At 47.3% G+C, this 16,200-nt stretch overlaps 2 protein-coding genes across 2 annotated transcripts; one reads left to right on the plus strand and one right to left on the minus strand.

Annotated features, from left to right (window-relative positions):
* Positions 1 to 3,810: 3,810 nt before the first annotated feature.
* LOC100285815 (uncharacterized) lies at positions 3,811 to 5,984 on the minus strand. Its single transcript, NM_001158705.1, has 2 exons — positions 5,204 to 5,984; positions 3,811 to 4,273 (listed from the first exon to the last, which is right to left on the minus strand). Exons 1-2 carry the CDS (start codon positions 5,846 to 5,848, stop codon positions 3,914 to 3,916), a joined length of 1,005 nt encoding a protein of 334 aa, NP_001152177.1. The 5' UTR covers positions 5,849 to 5,984; the 3' UTR covers positions 3,811 to 3,913.
* Positions 5,985 to 7,091: 1,107 nt separating this feature from the next.
* On the plus strand, positions 7,092 to 9,995 carry LOC103645318 (la-related protein 6C). Its single transcript, XM_008668391.3, has 10 exons — positions 7,092 to 7,521; positions 7,926 to 8,007; positions 8,155 to 8,249; positions 8,362 to 8,433; positions 8,537 to 8,616; positions 8,729 to 8,822; positions 8,947 to 8,994; positions 9,088 to 9,156; positions 9,291 to 9,416; positions 9,513 to 9,995. The coding sequence occupies exons 1-10, from the start codon at positions 7,159 to 7,161 to the stop codon at positions 9,789 to 9,791; spliced, it is 1,308 nt and encodes a 435-aa protein (XP_008666613.1). The 5' UTR covers positions 7,092 to 7,158; the 3' UTR covers positions 9,792 to 9,995.
* The last annotated feature ends 6,205 nt before the right edge of the window (positions 9,996 to 16,200 follow it).

A 16,200-nucleotide genomic window follows, 5' to 3' on the forward strand; every position in this document is an offset into this window, starting at 1 on the left:
GGAAGACGGTCTCCGCCTCGCCCGACCCCAGGGCTCGGACTCAGCCTCGACCTCGGAAGACGGTCTCCGCCTCGCCCGACCCCAGGGCTCGGACTCAGCCTCGACCTCGGAGGAGTCACCGCCTTGCCCGACCTTGGGCTCGGACCGACCACGTTACAGGGGGTACATCATTACCCTACCCCTAGCTAGCTCAGGCTACGGGGAACAAGATCGGCGTCCCATCTGGCTCGCCCCGGTAAACAAGTAATGATGATACCCCGCGTGCTCCCATGACGACGGCGGTTCTCAGCCCCCTACGAAAGCAAGGAGACGTCAGCAAGGTCCCGTCAGCCCCGACAGCTGTGCTTCTATAGGACTCAAGCGCTCCTCCGACGGCCACGACATCACATGCACAGGGCACTAACACCTCTCCGACAGCCACGTCGGCATGTACATAGGGCTTTGGCTCCTCTCTGCCGGACACGTTAGCACATTGCTATACCCCCCATTGTACACCTGGGCCCTCTCCTTACATCTATAAAAGGAAGGTCCAGGGCCCTCGTACGAGAGAGTGGCCGCGCGGGAGGACGGGCTGACGAACATGCTCTCTCCCTCTCTCGCGAACGCTTGTAACCCCCTACTGCAAGCGCATCCGCCCTGGGCGCAGGATAACACGAGCCGCGGTTCCCCTTTTTCCCCCTTGTGTTCCATCTCGCGCCGACCCATCTGGGCTGGGACACGCAGCGACAATTTACTCGTCGGTCCAGGGACCCCCCGGGGTCAAAACGCCGACACCTTGTTAATGCAAGTAGATAACCTATTATTCAAAGTTTTGGTGATTATTTTATAACAAACATTTAATAGACAGATTGGTCTAAATTTTTTCATTTCCATAGCATTATCTACCTTAGGGATTAAGGTAATCAATCCATAATTAAGTCTTTTGATGTCCAAAGTTCCTTTACTAAAATCATCACACATATTCCAAATATCACTTTTGATAATATCCCAGAAATCCTGAAAAAATTCTGCAGGAAGACCATCAGGGCCTGGGGCACCATTATGCTTGAGATCAGAGACAACCTTATAAATCTCTTCAGGACTAAAAGGAGCAGTAAGAAATTTTCTGTCATCCTCATTAAGCTTTCGCATATTCATATCATTCATATGAATGATCGAGATATTTGAAGGGCCAAAAAGGTCTCTATAATAATCAGTGGCTAACTTATTAATCTCATCCTCATTATCAACAAGTCTCCCATTATCAAACAGAGAATGCGTCTTTTATTTCCATTGGCTTTTAGATGAAAATATTTAGTATTCTCATCCCCAGAAATGATATTTTTTTCTCTTGCAATTTGCTTCATTTTTTCTTCTTCAAGAAGTAAGTTTTTCAATTGAAATTCATAATCAATCTTTATTAAACTTAGGTCTTCAACAACTAGAACTTCACTGCTCTCAAACGGATCTCTGACCTCCAAAGATCTAGAACTGTTCCCCAAAACTCATACACAGCTCTTGTTCTATCGCAGCAAGCGTCCAGCACGAATAAGCATACAGACGCATAAGCATAACACATACATAACAATATTACACCAAATCAAAAGAGGAAAACTTCACAAAAACGTGTCAATAGAGTGGGCTCGTCACTAGGCTCACCTGAACGAAAGAAATGCCAAAAACTGAGCAACAGTCGAAAAGATACGACTATTGATAGGTTTGTGTTATTAACCAGAGCTTATGTACATCTGGTCGCATCACTCTGCGATGAGTTCCTTCCACTCTGTGATGCTTATCTAATTTGTATAAGCTTTGATCACCTGAAACTATTTCTGGCCTCAATCCTGAACAAACGAACCCACTCTTAGGTCTCGTTCGTTTCAGGCTGATCCGGTCGTTTTAGTCCTCGTTCCGGCTGGAAAAATTATCTAGTTTAGAATCCGGGCCTGAGCTATTCGTTTCAACCCGAAACAAAAACAAAAGCAGCCCGGTTTAAGTTTTCCCTTCTTCCATGGCTCGGTAGAAATCCGGGTCCCTTACCACCTGGATCAAATCCTGGACTGGATTTAGGCCTTATTCGTTTGTGTTGGATCGCACCTGAAATCGTTCTAGCTAATCAAGTTTATACAAATTAGAGAAACAATCCGGTTAGAAATCGTTCCGACTCACCAGTCCGGCACAAACTAACAAGGCCTTAGTGGTCTACTGCTTTCTGGCCTGGAACCGTTTCCGGCCTGGAAGCCTTCCCAGGCAACCGAACGGGGCCTTAGGGTGTGTTCGTTTATTCCGGAATCGTGACCTAGAACCAATCCAACCAGGAATGCTTATCTAATTTGTATAGGCTTTAATCACCTGGAACCATTCCTGCCCCAATCCTGAACAAACGAACGCAGCCTTAGGGCCCGTTCGGTTCTTGGGGATTGGTCACCCGGAACTATTCCTAGCCGGATTGCTTACCTAATTTGTATAAGGTTTGATTAGCTGGAACAATTCCGGGATGAATTCCTGGCCAAACGAACAGACCCTTAAGGCTTGTTCGGTTATTGATATTACATGTGTATTGAAGTGTATTAGGTGGGATTGGGGTGGATTTTGACTTGTTATGGATTTAAACCGGCTCAATACCACCCAATACATGTGGATTATCACCAAAACGAACAAGCCCTTAGGGTCCGTTCGTTTGTCTAGGATTGGACCAGGATTCATTCCAACTTATTAAAACTTATATAAATTATAGAAACAATCCGGCCAGGAACCGTTTCAGACCTCCAATCCATGAAAAACGAACAAGGCCTTAGTTGGAATAGTTCCTGCCCACAATCCGACCTAACTGAACAGAGCCTTAAGGAGAATTGAAGTTGCACTGCGTCACCCACGGCTCAAGGAGAGGCCCATAAAAGAATATGGAGTTGACTGACTGATGATTGCACAGATCCCTTGGGTTGAAATAGATGGTGAATTTTCGTAGAGATTGGAAATAGGAAGATAGTGTATTTTCAATCTGAATTCTGAAACATATGGTCCAATATGGATAGATGTTGATGTAAGGTTGATTTGGAAAGGAAATTTGTGTTCCAAATAATTCTATATGGAAGCAATATCAATTTAACTCCAAAATACTACTAGCTAAACTATCATAGAACTTCTGAAAATGGTAGAATCAGCTTGTTATCTTTTAACCAAATATTTCTTGTTTGTTAGATCTTAGCACTTCAATTAAAAATCATGTCAAATCTCATTCAAACTAACCATGTTAACAATTTAAGTGGGTAAAAACTACAACCGAAAGGAAATGTGCAAGGTAACTAAAACTGAGTTAAAATAAATTAATTTGGCAGTTCAACCAAAAAAAAATCCTAGATGCTTCTCAAAACGCAGGATAAACTGAAGCATATATGTAATGATATTCAGTACTAAGCATACATTCCAAGGTCAGAATAAAAACGCTGCACTAGTGTCTGGAGATGTCATTAAGATTCAAGATGCCCAGCGCATGCACATATATTTTTAAGATGATCATAAATTTAATAAGATAAGCTACATAATCATACCTCAAATTAATGTTATACCAAGTACCTATAAGGCTATAACATATTAACATACACTCCCTCCGGTGAGGTAAAGACATCGCTTCTGACAGCAAATGGTCAGTTAACTCAATTGCTAAGTCGGTAAGTCCAGTAGGAACGGCATCTTTTCCCTACCAGAGACAGTAATAACAAAAGGTCCCGCAACCAACAAACTAACCTAAAAGTTAAAGGCAATGGATACCATGGAACTCGATGCAACACAACTATTGGGCACATGACATGTCTAAACATCTGGCCTTGGTGAGTAACAAAGGGGCAAAACTGCCAGAACTCAATTGATTCTTCGCAGTTCATATACAGCCCAAGCTTAGGAGCATAAGAGCACCGGTCAGAAACAAATTTGTCTATTCCTTTGTACAGTGAGCATCATTTCCATGCCTGGTACAGTGATTGTAACCAACACTAGTGAGAAATGCCCTTATCTCCTGTGCACTGCTGTTGCTAGCCTGCAGCAGGTGTTCATCTTCTTCATATATAAGGTAGGGAGCTTCACCTTTCCTCCTTGAAAGCAATTTTGATGCACCTCTCAGTACATGGTATTCCCAGCCTTGAACATCAACTTTGATCAGAAGAACTCTCTCAGTATCTGGAACAACTTCATCCAATGGAATTGTGGAAACTTCAACAGCAACTTCTGCATTAGACTTGAATGCTAACTTTGCACCAATTGCAGATATAGCACTGTTGTCAAGTCGGCCAATCACCTAGGTTACCAGAATACGCAATAAGTAGTGGAAAAAAGCAAAACAGAAGCATTACCCAGAAACATAGAAAGCAATTTGAGATTTATAGATCATGTAAATTTCTCTTGTAAAACTAGGAATCAGAATAATTGCCAAACTGTAATGTCTTACATGCATGTGGATCTTGTTTATGCACTTATGTCTTGCCTAATTTCAGATATGTGATAGTGGCAATCAATCAATCATGGTTGCACATGAATGTTCAAAGAAATATACAGGCTATAAATTCCTGAGAAAAATAGTAAGCCTATAATGAAAAGTTCATTCTTTTGCTTTAACAATATTAAAGTTTATCAGTATGAGATTGGACAAGTAATACTGATTTCCCATGGAAGCTTGTTCCTTAAGGAAGACATATCACAAAAGAAACAACGGCTAAAGTAAGTGTTCCTTGCCTTTGCTTTGAGCAAAATAGATTCTTGTTTCACCGAGGAAAAGAGAGTTCTCGATAAATTGACAATGTCAACATGAATTAACTAATTCAGTTCCATCTATTCCCCATTAATGTGAGTACATTTATGTTTCTGGCTTTCTGCTTCACGGATATGATAATTTTTTGGACATTTCTAATAATAGCAAGCATAATTCCTATTTCGGTATTTCGGCGCCCCGGTTAGTGAAGCACCACTATACCAGAGAAGCTTTCTAGTTATGAATCAAGTGTAGACTGTAGAGCCTATGGGGGACTTGGTTACAATTCCGACTCTAATTACAGTGACATCCATGCAAGCTTGTTCTGCCAATAACATGATCAAAGTGCCATACATAGAGACCAGTATGCAAAAGATGTCCATTCATTGGGTAAAAGAACACAGCACTTTCCAATTCTAAATGACTGCGTTTAGCAATTATAACAGTGACAACACAAAGTTGCATGATCAGAACCATTACCTTGTGCATCGTAGTAGTCCCAACTCGATCAGAAGCTGCAGCGTGATACACCACAACGCGGTCCTGCACCCGGTTGAGGTAGACCCCATCACATATCCGCTGCAGGTTCTCCAACACGGGCTCGAATGCAAGCACCCGGAACCCCATCACGGCGGCCGCGAATGATGCCATCCCAACATTGGCACCCACGTCCACCACCAAACCACCGGATGGTTCCCCCTTCCCCACCTCCCCGCCGAGCAACTCCTGGATGGTCTCGGAGATGTCGGGCTTGCGGAAGCGCTTGCCCTTGAGGAGACGAGCGATGTTCTTGTGGGGGTGGTCGGGGAGGGTACCCATGTCGGCGAGCGAGTAGAAGAAGGGGTAGGGCACGCCCTCCACAAGGTTGGCGACCATCGGGGAAGCCTGCGGCGAGGCGTAGCAGTCAAAGGAGCGGAGGTTGACTGGAACATGGCGGGAGGAGGAGGAGGAGGTGGTGGTGGTGGAGAAGGTTAGATCCGTCGCTTTGGAGAGCACGAAGAGGAGCAGCAGGAGGATCGGTAGGAGGAGCAGGACGGTTCTGGGAGTAGAGGAGGCCGCCGTGGGAGCGTGCCGACGCCAGGGAGCGGCCGGTGGCACCGGCGGTGCGGCCGGCGGTGCAGGCATTCGGGCTTTGCGGGAGCAGCAGCAGCCGACGGCGGTGCCGGGTAACGTGGGAAGGCCGCCGGGCTCCGGGTATTGCGCTCCGGCGCTGGCCCGGTAGTACGGCAAAAGTGACTCGTTGAGCTGTCCAGCATTTGTGGGCCGAGACAACGTAATTTGGGCCTGGCTTAACTATACGGAGGCTCGCACGATGGACTGGAGATCTCAGAAACCGTGAGCTGTGAAAAAAAAGTACGGATTATACGCTGAAAAAAATATAATATGTTAGTTTAAAACAACTATAAAATATATCTCTTCTTTTTATATTTGTTAAAACAGTTGTCAGTTATTTTGTTTATGTACAGATTTAAAAAAACAAGTTGGAAGCCAAAAACATGGCTTAAGATGCTGTGAAATTTATGCTACCGAAAAGCACCAGCCTTAAAAATTTATCTGGACTGTAACTAACTAGCTGTCCAGTTAGTTAGCGTTCTTTTTTTTAGGAGAAGTACTTTTCTGAAGCTTTGGATTCCAAACCTGCTCTTGCTTCCAAAAAAATCAAAAGACCAACCAAAGGGATAGACTTTCACAAAAACAGCTTCTATATATATAGGCAGTTGTTTTGCTAAATGCTCTATGAAAACAACCAGTGGAGCTGGAGCTCAAGCTAAAAACAGAGCCATGCTAAATCGTATCTAAGATAGCGGTTACATCCGGATCCAGTCGAAGATCTTGCAAAAATCAAGATCCTTAGCTGAGGGGACCAACTCTGCAAAAGAAAATGCGATGAAATGGGTGGTGTATCTTTAGATTTGTTAGGATAAAGTCTATGCTTTGAAATTATAGGATGATTGCTGCAAATTGTTAACTATGCGAAATAAAATGTGTTAAAATAGAGAGGATTTGACAGGGTGAATGGGTTTGAAATCGTCGCTACATATTTTTCACAAATTTTTTTTACCTAAAACGACCGCTTGTGTTAAAATAGAGAAAATTTGGATGGAATGGAATGACTTGGGGCCCTTGTCAGCATATCTAATGCTACTCGGGTCGTTGGTGGGGTGGGAACTAGTCTGAACACAGCAGCATGGAGGCTGGCTGAGTTCCTATCAAATTCTTTTCTTCCTACTTTAACGGATGACAGAGTTCCTATCACTTTTTTTATATAAAAAAAAACTAGTCCGTATGCTAGAAACGCTCCCACCTCACAAAATATTACGCTGAGTGAGAAGAGGTCAAACACGTACGCTATATGCTTACACGTGGATGCAGCGGGCAGCCCCAGGCTGGCACAGGCTCGATCGCATCAGCAGTCGTCGACGGAACAAGAGGCGATGGCACAGGACGGCCGCGCCCGCGAGAGCTCCAGCAAGGCGGCGTCGGCTGGCAGCGGCGGCTGCTCCATGCCGTTCAGGCTCAACGTGCACGCGCGGGAGTTCGTCCCGGTGGCCAGCCCTTTGGCGGCGGCCGCCGCCGGCGGCGGCTACTATTCTCCGTTCGTGCAGCTTTCCGGCGATGGCGGGCTGGGCACGGACTGGATGAACTTCTTTGCCGAGCCGGACCCCACGTCGCCGTCGTCCTTCCTGCCGGACTTTGGACACTGCGACATCCTCAGAGCTACCGGCGGCATCAATGGCTACCCTAACCCCAAAGGCGGCGCAAGTGTGGCCGACATCGCAGATAAGATTGTCAAGCAGGTTCGGAACCTCCTCGCTTAATTATTCTGCTGTTTCCGGTGCACATTACTCGCGTCGCTTGACGCCGAGTCACCGTCGCGTAGAACTGTAGATCTCTGGGAAAAAAAAACCGGAAACGCCGAGAGCGCATGCTGCTGCAGGTGATCTTCTCTGCTCTAATCTAACAGATCAGGGAGCCGCATGATCTTTGGTTCCCTCATCCTGAACTTCTTCAATGATGCAGACATTTATTTATCACAACTTAACTAGTGACGTTTTTATTTCAGTGATAATTCTCGTGATTCTCGGATCTACGTTGTAGATCATGCGCTGTTGGACGTTTTTGATTTGTTTTGTTTTTGCTTTTGGGTTTTACAGTGGTTGTTGCCCTTATAGTTTCATTGTTCTCACCTTTGTGCATGCAGGTCGAGTACCAATTCAGTGACACGAACTTGGTTGCGAACGATTTTCTGACAAAGATCATGAACAAGGATCCCGAGGGCTATGGTACTTAAAAAATGCAGCAACTTTTTATCGTACACAACAATAAAGAAAAGAGCCTAGAGATCTAGAACTGATGATGAAATTTTCTATCTTCCATTAAAACTTGCGGTGGAAACTAAATGGTGTCCAACCGTTACGTTTTGTGGGCAGTCCCTTTGTCTGTCATATCATCCTGGAAGAAGATCAAGGCCATGGGGGTAACAAGCCAGCTGCTGGTCATGGCTCTCCGGACCTCGGACAAGCTCGTAAGCCGGTGCTACGACCTCTGCGCCTCCTTTTCCTTTCACACAAGTCGTACGTAGCCATATGTAGATTACCATGAAATAGTTCTGAGCGGCGTGGCTCCGATCCGTCCAGGTTGTCAGCGACGACGGCAGGAAGGTGCGGCGGGCGCAGCCATTCACCGAGCGACACAAAGAAGAGCTGCAGGTGAACTAGTGTGCTGATTCCGAGCAGAGGACGACAAGGTATTTTTAGTTCCTCAAACAAAATGGGCTCACTGATCACTGTTTGTGTGTACCGGCTCGTGCAGTGCCGGATGGTCATCGCCGAGAACTTGCCGCAGGATTCCACGAGAAACAGCCTCGAGAAGATCTTCGGCGTCATCGGCAGGTCACACACGAGAAACAGCCCATGTAGTTTAATTTGTTTGTTCTACGCATGTTAGCCTTGCCATGTACTAGCTAGCGTCTCTTAACCGTGTGCGCGACGAGTTTTTTTACAGCGTGAAAAACATCAGAATCTGCCATCCGCAAGAACCCGGCTCTGCAAGATCATCACCTAGGTCGTCAGACACAAACACACCAGCCAGTAACAAGGTACTTGTACTTGGTCTTTTTTTATTTTCATCTCCCAGTTCAGTTCAGTATTCTTGTTATAGTACTGTATCTCTCATCGTCGTCTGATAATGACAGTTGTTCTCTTCTGTCCTTCCTGACACAGCTGCATGCGCTTATAGAGTACGAGACCTCGCACCAAGCCGACAGAGCAGTAAGTCAGTTTCGGATTCAGGCATGAAATGAAACCCCCGAGTAGTTTTACTGCCGCTGAAAGCCTGTTTCCGTGTGCTCCATCGTCCATCAGGTGGACAAGCTGAACGACGAAAGGAACTGGAGGAAGGGCCTCCGCGTGCGCCCCGTGCTGCGACGATCGGTAACTGGACACCTCACTCCTTTTTCATCGGTTTTTACTTGACCATGCTTCCATCCCATCTCGGAGCTGGCTGATCACTGGCCTGACATGCTTGCGGCGGGCATTCCACGTGCGTGACCGACTCCTCGCCACAGCCCAAGACGGTGGCACGGATGAAGCGGCCGGACTTGGACCACCACGTCGCCGCCTCCGACGAGGAGCGTGTCTCCACGTCCGACTCCCCGACGGCGACAGCGGCAGCGCACCCTCCTGACAACACTGTAAGCCGACACGCCACGCGCGCCCAAGCACATGCGATGTAATGCCCGGCCCCTGCCCATGTTTGCCGCTAACATTGCACACGGTTGCCTTGGCAGCAGCAGCAGCAGGAGGAGGAGGAGGAGGACCAGCACCAGCACCAGCACGGCGGCGCCAAGAAGCCGTGGGGCAGCAGAGGGCGGGGCAGGCCGCCGCCGCACTCCTCCGCGCACTCTGCTGGCGCGCCCGGGCATTCGGTGGACAGCCTCGCGGCGAGCCCCCGGCACGCGGCGCAGGGGCCTAGGATGCCCGACGGCACGCGCGGGTTCACCATGGGCCGCGGGAGGCCGGCGCCGCCTGCCGCGCCGTCGGCTGCTGCTGCCGTCCGGGTCGTGTAGGTCGGTCGCCGGTTCCGCCGTACGTGGTGGCGTCTGACTGACCGGGCAGATGTCCCTTCTTGATTTTTATTTGTTTTGTTTTGAGGGAGAGGATGAAAGTGCAGTGTCTTGTCTCTCTCTATCTCTCTTTTTTCCTTTCTTTCTTTCTTGAATAAACTGTTTTGATTTTTTTAATAAGGAATAATACGTGATAAAGTTGCATTATTGTTGTCTTTTGATGAACGTACGGTCTACGATAATGCTCTTCTATTCTTAGGACAGAATATATTCCTTGAATAAACACCGTTTTGATTTCGTACTCGTCTTTAACTTGTCCGCCGCTCGTGTCTTAAGAACAGAAACACCATTTCTCACTCCGCCGCCATAGGCAGCTGCCCTCGCTGCTGCAGCAGCGTGTGGTTCACGTACGACACGTTGCCCGCTCTTCCGCGGCCTTCTCCAGCGTACCTGGACTCCTGGAGGGCTTCTTCGGTAGTACGTGGCATGGCAGCTCGCGCCAGGAGGCAGGAGCCACTAGTACAAAAAGCCTCAAAGCCTGCGGCACCCATATATTTTTACAGACGGATCCGGTTATCCACCGACTGTGCTATTTCTAGTGGCGGTTCCTTAAGAAAACCGCCAGTAGAAATCCATGATTTGTAGTGGCGGTTTTCTTAAGGAACCGCCAGTAGAAATACGATTTCTAGTGGCGGTTTTCTTAAGGAACCGCCACTAGAAATCATTTTTATCCTTAATTTTTCGAGTTTTTCAAACGACCTCGTATGATAAAACCACTAAAATAAAAGTTGTAGATCTCTAAAAGTTATGAAACTTTGTAGTTGACAACTTTTTTATTTGAACTCATTTCGGTTCTCAAAAATTGAATCTAAGTATGGCAAATTTAAAATTCAAATTTTGCAAACTACCTCGGATGAAAAAAGTGTCAAAATAAAAGTTGTAGAACTTCAAAAGTTATTTATCTTTGTAGTTAACAACTTTTTTATTTGAATTCGTTTAGGGTCTCAAATAAGCAATTTACACTCAAATGGTTGTAATACGTGGAGAAAACAACTACAAACTAGACACAAGTCATGTCATAGACGGAGTGGTAGTGGAGGGTACGCGCGAGGGTGAGGTCTACGGTTCGATTCCTCACAACCGCGTAGCGCGCGAATTTTGCGCGAAAAATGCCGCGACTTGCGACTTGCGACGGAGACGGGTGGGTGGGTGGGGTGGGTGGTCCTAATACAACTGGCGGTTTTATTACGTCGACCGCCAGTGAAAATCGATTTTCACTGGCGGTCTTCAGTTACCCGCCTGTAAAAATGGTGATTTCTACTGACCTCTAGCACTGGCGGTTACGAAAAACGTCACTGTAAATATGTTTAGGACCGTCAGTATAGAGCTTATCTGTACTAGTGAGCGGCGGCCTTCGCCTCTCTCTCTCCAGTCGGCGTCTGCACCGCTGCCGGCCGCTCACTTCTGTGTTGCCGGCGCGGCGAGCCCTACACTAGTGATCACGCGATGCCTGTTAGAACTAACCATGTCCATTAGCTATGTGTGCGTTAGTGCTTCGTGTCCTTTGTGTGGGATGCTAAGTGCACGTGTGTGCGTCCGATGCAGGTTGAGCCGTTGATATGGAGCCTGGGAGCCTGGCCATACGGACGTTGGAATCCAACGGTTGGATCAAGCGCATGCATGCAGGTGTGCCTCTGGCCGGGTCGACTGCTCTCACGCGTCGACGCGGGATCCCACCTGTCAGCCCTCCCGGCAGTCGACTGCGCGACTACCGAGGGATCCGGGTCGTCCAGGGTTTTGGTTTTGCGCGTGGACTGCGCTAGACTGGTGTTTGGCGAGTGCATAAAGTTTGTTGTGACTTGTGAGAGCAGTGCTAGTGCTAGTGTCTAGTCTAGTGCGTGTGCGTGCAGTTTTTATAAGTTCACATCAACTCTTCAAGACCAGTAAAGTGTAGTACAAGTGTTGTCTAGTCGTATCAGAGAGTGCGATAGCAGTAGTGGTGCAAGGCTATCCTCACTCATACTATTCTAAATAGGTACTCTAAAAAATCTATCTTCATCAATAAAATTATCTACTCTAGATCATAATCATCCGCAATCATGTTTAATTTATATCTTAAATATATACCAACCACAACATATTATATTATTATTTTTCCTATTTCACTCCCTTCGCTACCATTCTTGGAACCTGTGCCTGTCATTATCCAGTCGCGCTGTATTTGGAGATAGAAGTCGCCTCGAGGAAGGTGCAGTACATTAGGCTACCTGCACTCACGAACTGGAAGCGCGGATGCAGTCGCCGTTTGCAGTAAAATGCCCTGCAGCGAGGGACTGCATCCCTCTACCTGCGATAGGGGAGGCTCTCTCTCACCTCAAGCATGCAGTCGCCGTTTGCCCGTTTGCAGTAAAACGTCTCTCCCTATTGCTTCTCTCTCCTCCACATGCACAACGGTCTGCGCGCCACAGAGCCACATGCATGTGGGTGGGAATAAAAAAGTGTGGAAAAAAATGATAGAATATGTGGTAGTTGGTATAGGATAGATATTTAGGGTTAAATATGAACGCGGAGTATTATAGGATAGAGTAGAGAATCTCGCTGACCAGGATGAAATATTCTTTTTAGAGTAGAAATTTAGGGTTCCATGAGTGCGGATAGCCTTATCCAGTCGTCCCATGCAGGTGAAAATTGACCCTTGGTTAGTTTAGGAGTCCAAAATTAAATAAGGAGGGAATTTTAGCCCATCCAATCCCTCCAGTTTTGTGGCTTCCAAACTAGTACTAAGGCCTGATTTGATGACCAGGGATTAGAGAGGGATTTAGGAGGAAATTAGGTAGTGTTTGATTGAGGAGCCAAGTAGAACGGAACTGTTCCATCTCTGATTATAGGAACGGAACGACTCTGTTTTTTGTTTGGTTGCATAGTGAACTTGAACAGAGCGGCTCTGTTTTTTGTTTGGTTGCAGAGGAAGGCGCGCGAGTTGCTGCGCACGGATGGGAGGGCGAGCTGTGCGAGCGGGCTAGGAACGGAGCGACTCCGTTCCATTGATTTTTTGGAGTGGGATGGTTCCGGATCTAAGGAGAATATTCCCTAATTGGAGTCACTCCGTTCTAGTTACTTTGTAACCAAACAACAACAAAACTGTGATAGAACGGCTCCGTTTTACTTGGCTCTTCAACCAAACATTACCTTAGTTTATTTTCCCTCAATCTACTCGTGATCCACTTGTCACCAAATCAACTCTAAGGGCTAGTTTGGGAACCACAAAACCGGAGGAGATTTTAGCCTCTTCAATCTCCTCCGGTATTTGGACTCCCAAACTAGCTCTAAAGGTTAGTTTGGGAGTCTAAAAACCGGAGAGATTTAAAATGGCTAAAATCTTCTTCTTATTTAATTTTAAATAAGGAGGAGATTTTAGTCTCTCTAATCATCTACGATTTTATGACTCTCAAACTAGTTCTTAAAGGTTTTAGAGAGATTTTACAGTCTTCCACTGCTGAAAAACCGATGCTGTTGTGTGAGCAGAAAAATGTGTGCCGAGGCATGTGTGCTGTGCGTGAACAAAGAGTGGTGTGCTATGATTAGTGATAATACAATTGCAAAGCTTGTGCCAAATATATCTCTCGTGTGTTCTTCCACCTCACGTGAATTATGTTGGGAGTAAGCTGGCCAGCAAGTGGTACTGGAGACTTGTTTTGTGAGATGGCGAAGATCGGTGGCGCGCAAGAGCGGCAATGGTGCTGACGAGGTGCAGATGAAGGAGGCGGGGTAACACTGTCGAAGATAGATAACTCTGGAATAGAGATGGCAATGGAGACCCGATCCCCGATTCCCCGCGGGGAATTTCCCTATTAGGGTTTGTTCGGTTATTTTCAATCCATATGGAATGAAGGGGATTGATACGGATTGGGAGGGATTTTGACTTGCTAGGGATTGAAACCCCATCAATCCACCTCAATCCATATGGATTGGGGTAGAACCGAACAAGCCCTTAGAGGACGGGTATAAGACTAATTTAGTCCCCGTGGAAATCTAAATAGGGGAAATTTAACCCCGTCGGGTTCGCGGGGACGGGGAACCATTCCTCATGCCCCGTTCCCGTGTACCCGTCCCATGAAACTTTTTTATTCAAGTTAGTCAATTTATTTGTTAGAATTATAGTAAAAACTCAATGTATGACATGTTATAAAATAGCAAACTAAACTCTAAAGTAGATGTCTCTTATAATTTTCAATCTTGTTTATTAAATTTGTATTAATTTGATACAATTAATTTAAATTTATCTTTAAATATTGTACTTGTAGTGGGGAAAGATTCCCCGCGGGGTTCCCCACGGGGACGGGGATGGGAGAAAAATCTCCCCCGTGTGCGTTCGCGGGACGGGGACGGGGAATTTTCCTCCCCGCAGGGACGGGGATGGGGAGCCATTCCCCGACGGGGGAATCCCAGTTGCCATCCCTACCCTGGAATCCTCATCACTCGGATTAGCTCTGTGGGTCATTAAAGGGGCCCAAGTGGGTCGGGAAGTCACCTGTATGGGTTGGTCGGCTAACTTAGGCCTAGAGATGAAATAAACCTAAGGTTCAAGATATCAAGGCGGTTGTTCCCGATAAGGAGGGCGTGGAATTGCACTCTACGCGCAAGCCAGGGCAAAAATCCTGAACATACAGGCCTAGCGATAGGGAAGAACTCAACGTGTAATTTTATTTTCGTCGGTTGTCACCGTCACCCCTAGAGGGCGACACGACCAGATGGCAAGACTCCATCAACATTCGAGACACTGCTTCTTGCGCGGGCCCATATCAGTGCGAGATCTGTCGCCCCAAGACCTCAAGCTACCTGAAGTCTAATTCAAACCAGCGACCACTACATTCACCAAGTCGACAGTTGTGGTCACCAAGTCCTCGATGTCAGAACCCCTTGTCGGGGATAAGATCCCCGGGCCCCTGGGGCCCGTGAGTCAGAGGGAGGACGGAGGAAGAGTCCTCCCTAGAAGGATTCGCTCTCGAGTAACCTCACAACCCCAAGACCTCCAAGCTACCTGAAGTCTAAGTCAAACCAGCAACCACTACAGTCACCAAGCCGACAGTTGTGGTCACCAAGTCCTCGATGTCAGAACCCCTTGTCGGGGATAAGATCCCCGGGCCCCTGGGCCCGCGAGTCAGAGGGAGGACGGAGGAAGAGTCCTCCCTAGAAGGATTCGCTCTCGAGTAACCTCACAGCACCAAGCCGAGATCGGGCGAGGCGAAACCAGAAAGGGGTCGGGCGAAACGAGAGGAAGCCATTCGAGGGGACTGATCTGTCGTAAATGGTTGACCACATTAAATGTGATTGGTGCCAAGCCACACCAGGGAAAACGACCCTCCTTCCAATCATGACCTGCGAACCTAGCCAGAGCCCCACACATGACCTACGGGGTTGTAAAACTGCGGCCAACTTATTGCCTACTGAGCCTAGGTCTATGCCCCTGACGATCCACATGACCCATAACACGACGAGCTGCGCCGAGGCCTGGGCTACAAAGGCAACGGGTCGGCACAGCGCAGAGAGCGTAATGATGATGCGTGTGTACCTTGCCATCCACGCGCAACTAGACTTAAAGAACCATGCCAGAAAGCTCAAACAACAAGGGCGGGTAACAATAGACACGATTTTACCAGAGGTAGAGCGTTCCATTTTACTACGACGTAGAAGCTACTTCCATGAGAAGTCACCTATAACCGACCCCCTCCTTGGTCTATAAAAGGGGAGGGTCGAAGGGTAGAGAGAAATAAGAGATAGAAAGACACATAGATAGACGGGGACCAAATAGAAGGAGGTGAAACCCAGAAGACAACACGCATGATGCTGATGGCATAGCTAGGTAGCGAACAACCGATATGTACTAGGGTGGGCGTTCGGGTTACCCAAAATTTTCGGGTCGGGTAATTCGGGTTTTTAAAATTTCGGGTTTTGAGAATCGATACCCAAAATTACAACGGGTTTTGCAATACCCGAAATTTCGGGTACCCGAAATTTCGGGTTCGGGTATTCCCGAACTATTTCGGGTTCGGGTATTCCCGAACTACCCGAACTAGAGCGAGAGCGAGCGAGCGAGAGAGAGAGAGAGAGAGAGAGTTTGGCCTTGAGGTGAACTGTCTGAGTTTGCCTCCACCACGTCTCTCCTACTCTGCCTGCCTCTGCTCGCCTGCCTTCGCCCTCTCCCTCTCCCTAGGAAGGCCCTGGACATCCCCTTTTATAGATACAAGGAGATGCCCAGCTATACAATGGGGGTGTAGCTGTGTGCTAACGTGACTGGCGGAGAAGTGCCTTGAGCCCTGTACACGTGTTAACGTGGCCGTCGGAGAAGTGCTTGAGCCCTGTAGAAGCGCAGCTGGCGGTGCGGCATGGATCCTGCTGACGTTTCCTTGCT

The sequence above is a fragment of the Zea mays genome, chromosome 1 (assembly GCF_902167145.1).
Source record: "Zea mays cultivar B73 chromosome 1, Zm-B73-REFERENCE-NAM-5.0, whole genome shotgun sequence".
Lineage (NCBI taxonomy): Eukaryota > Viridiplantae > Streptophyta > Magnoliopsida > Poales > Poaceae > Zea > Zea mays.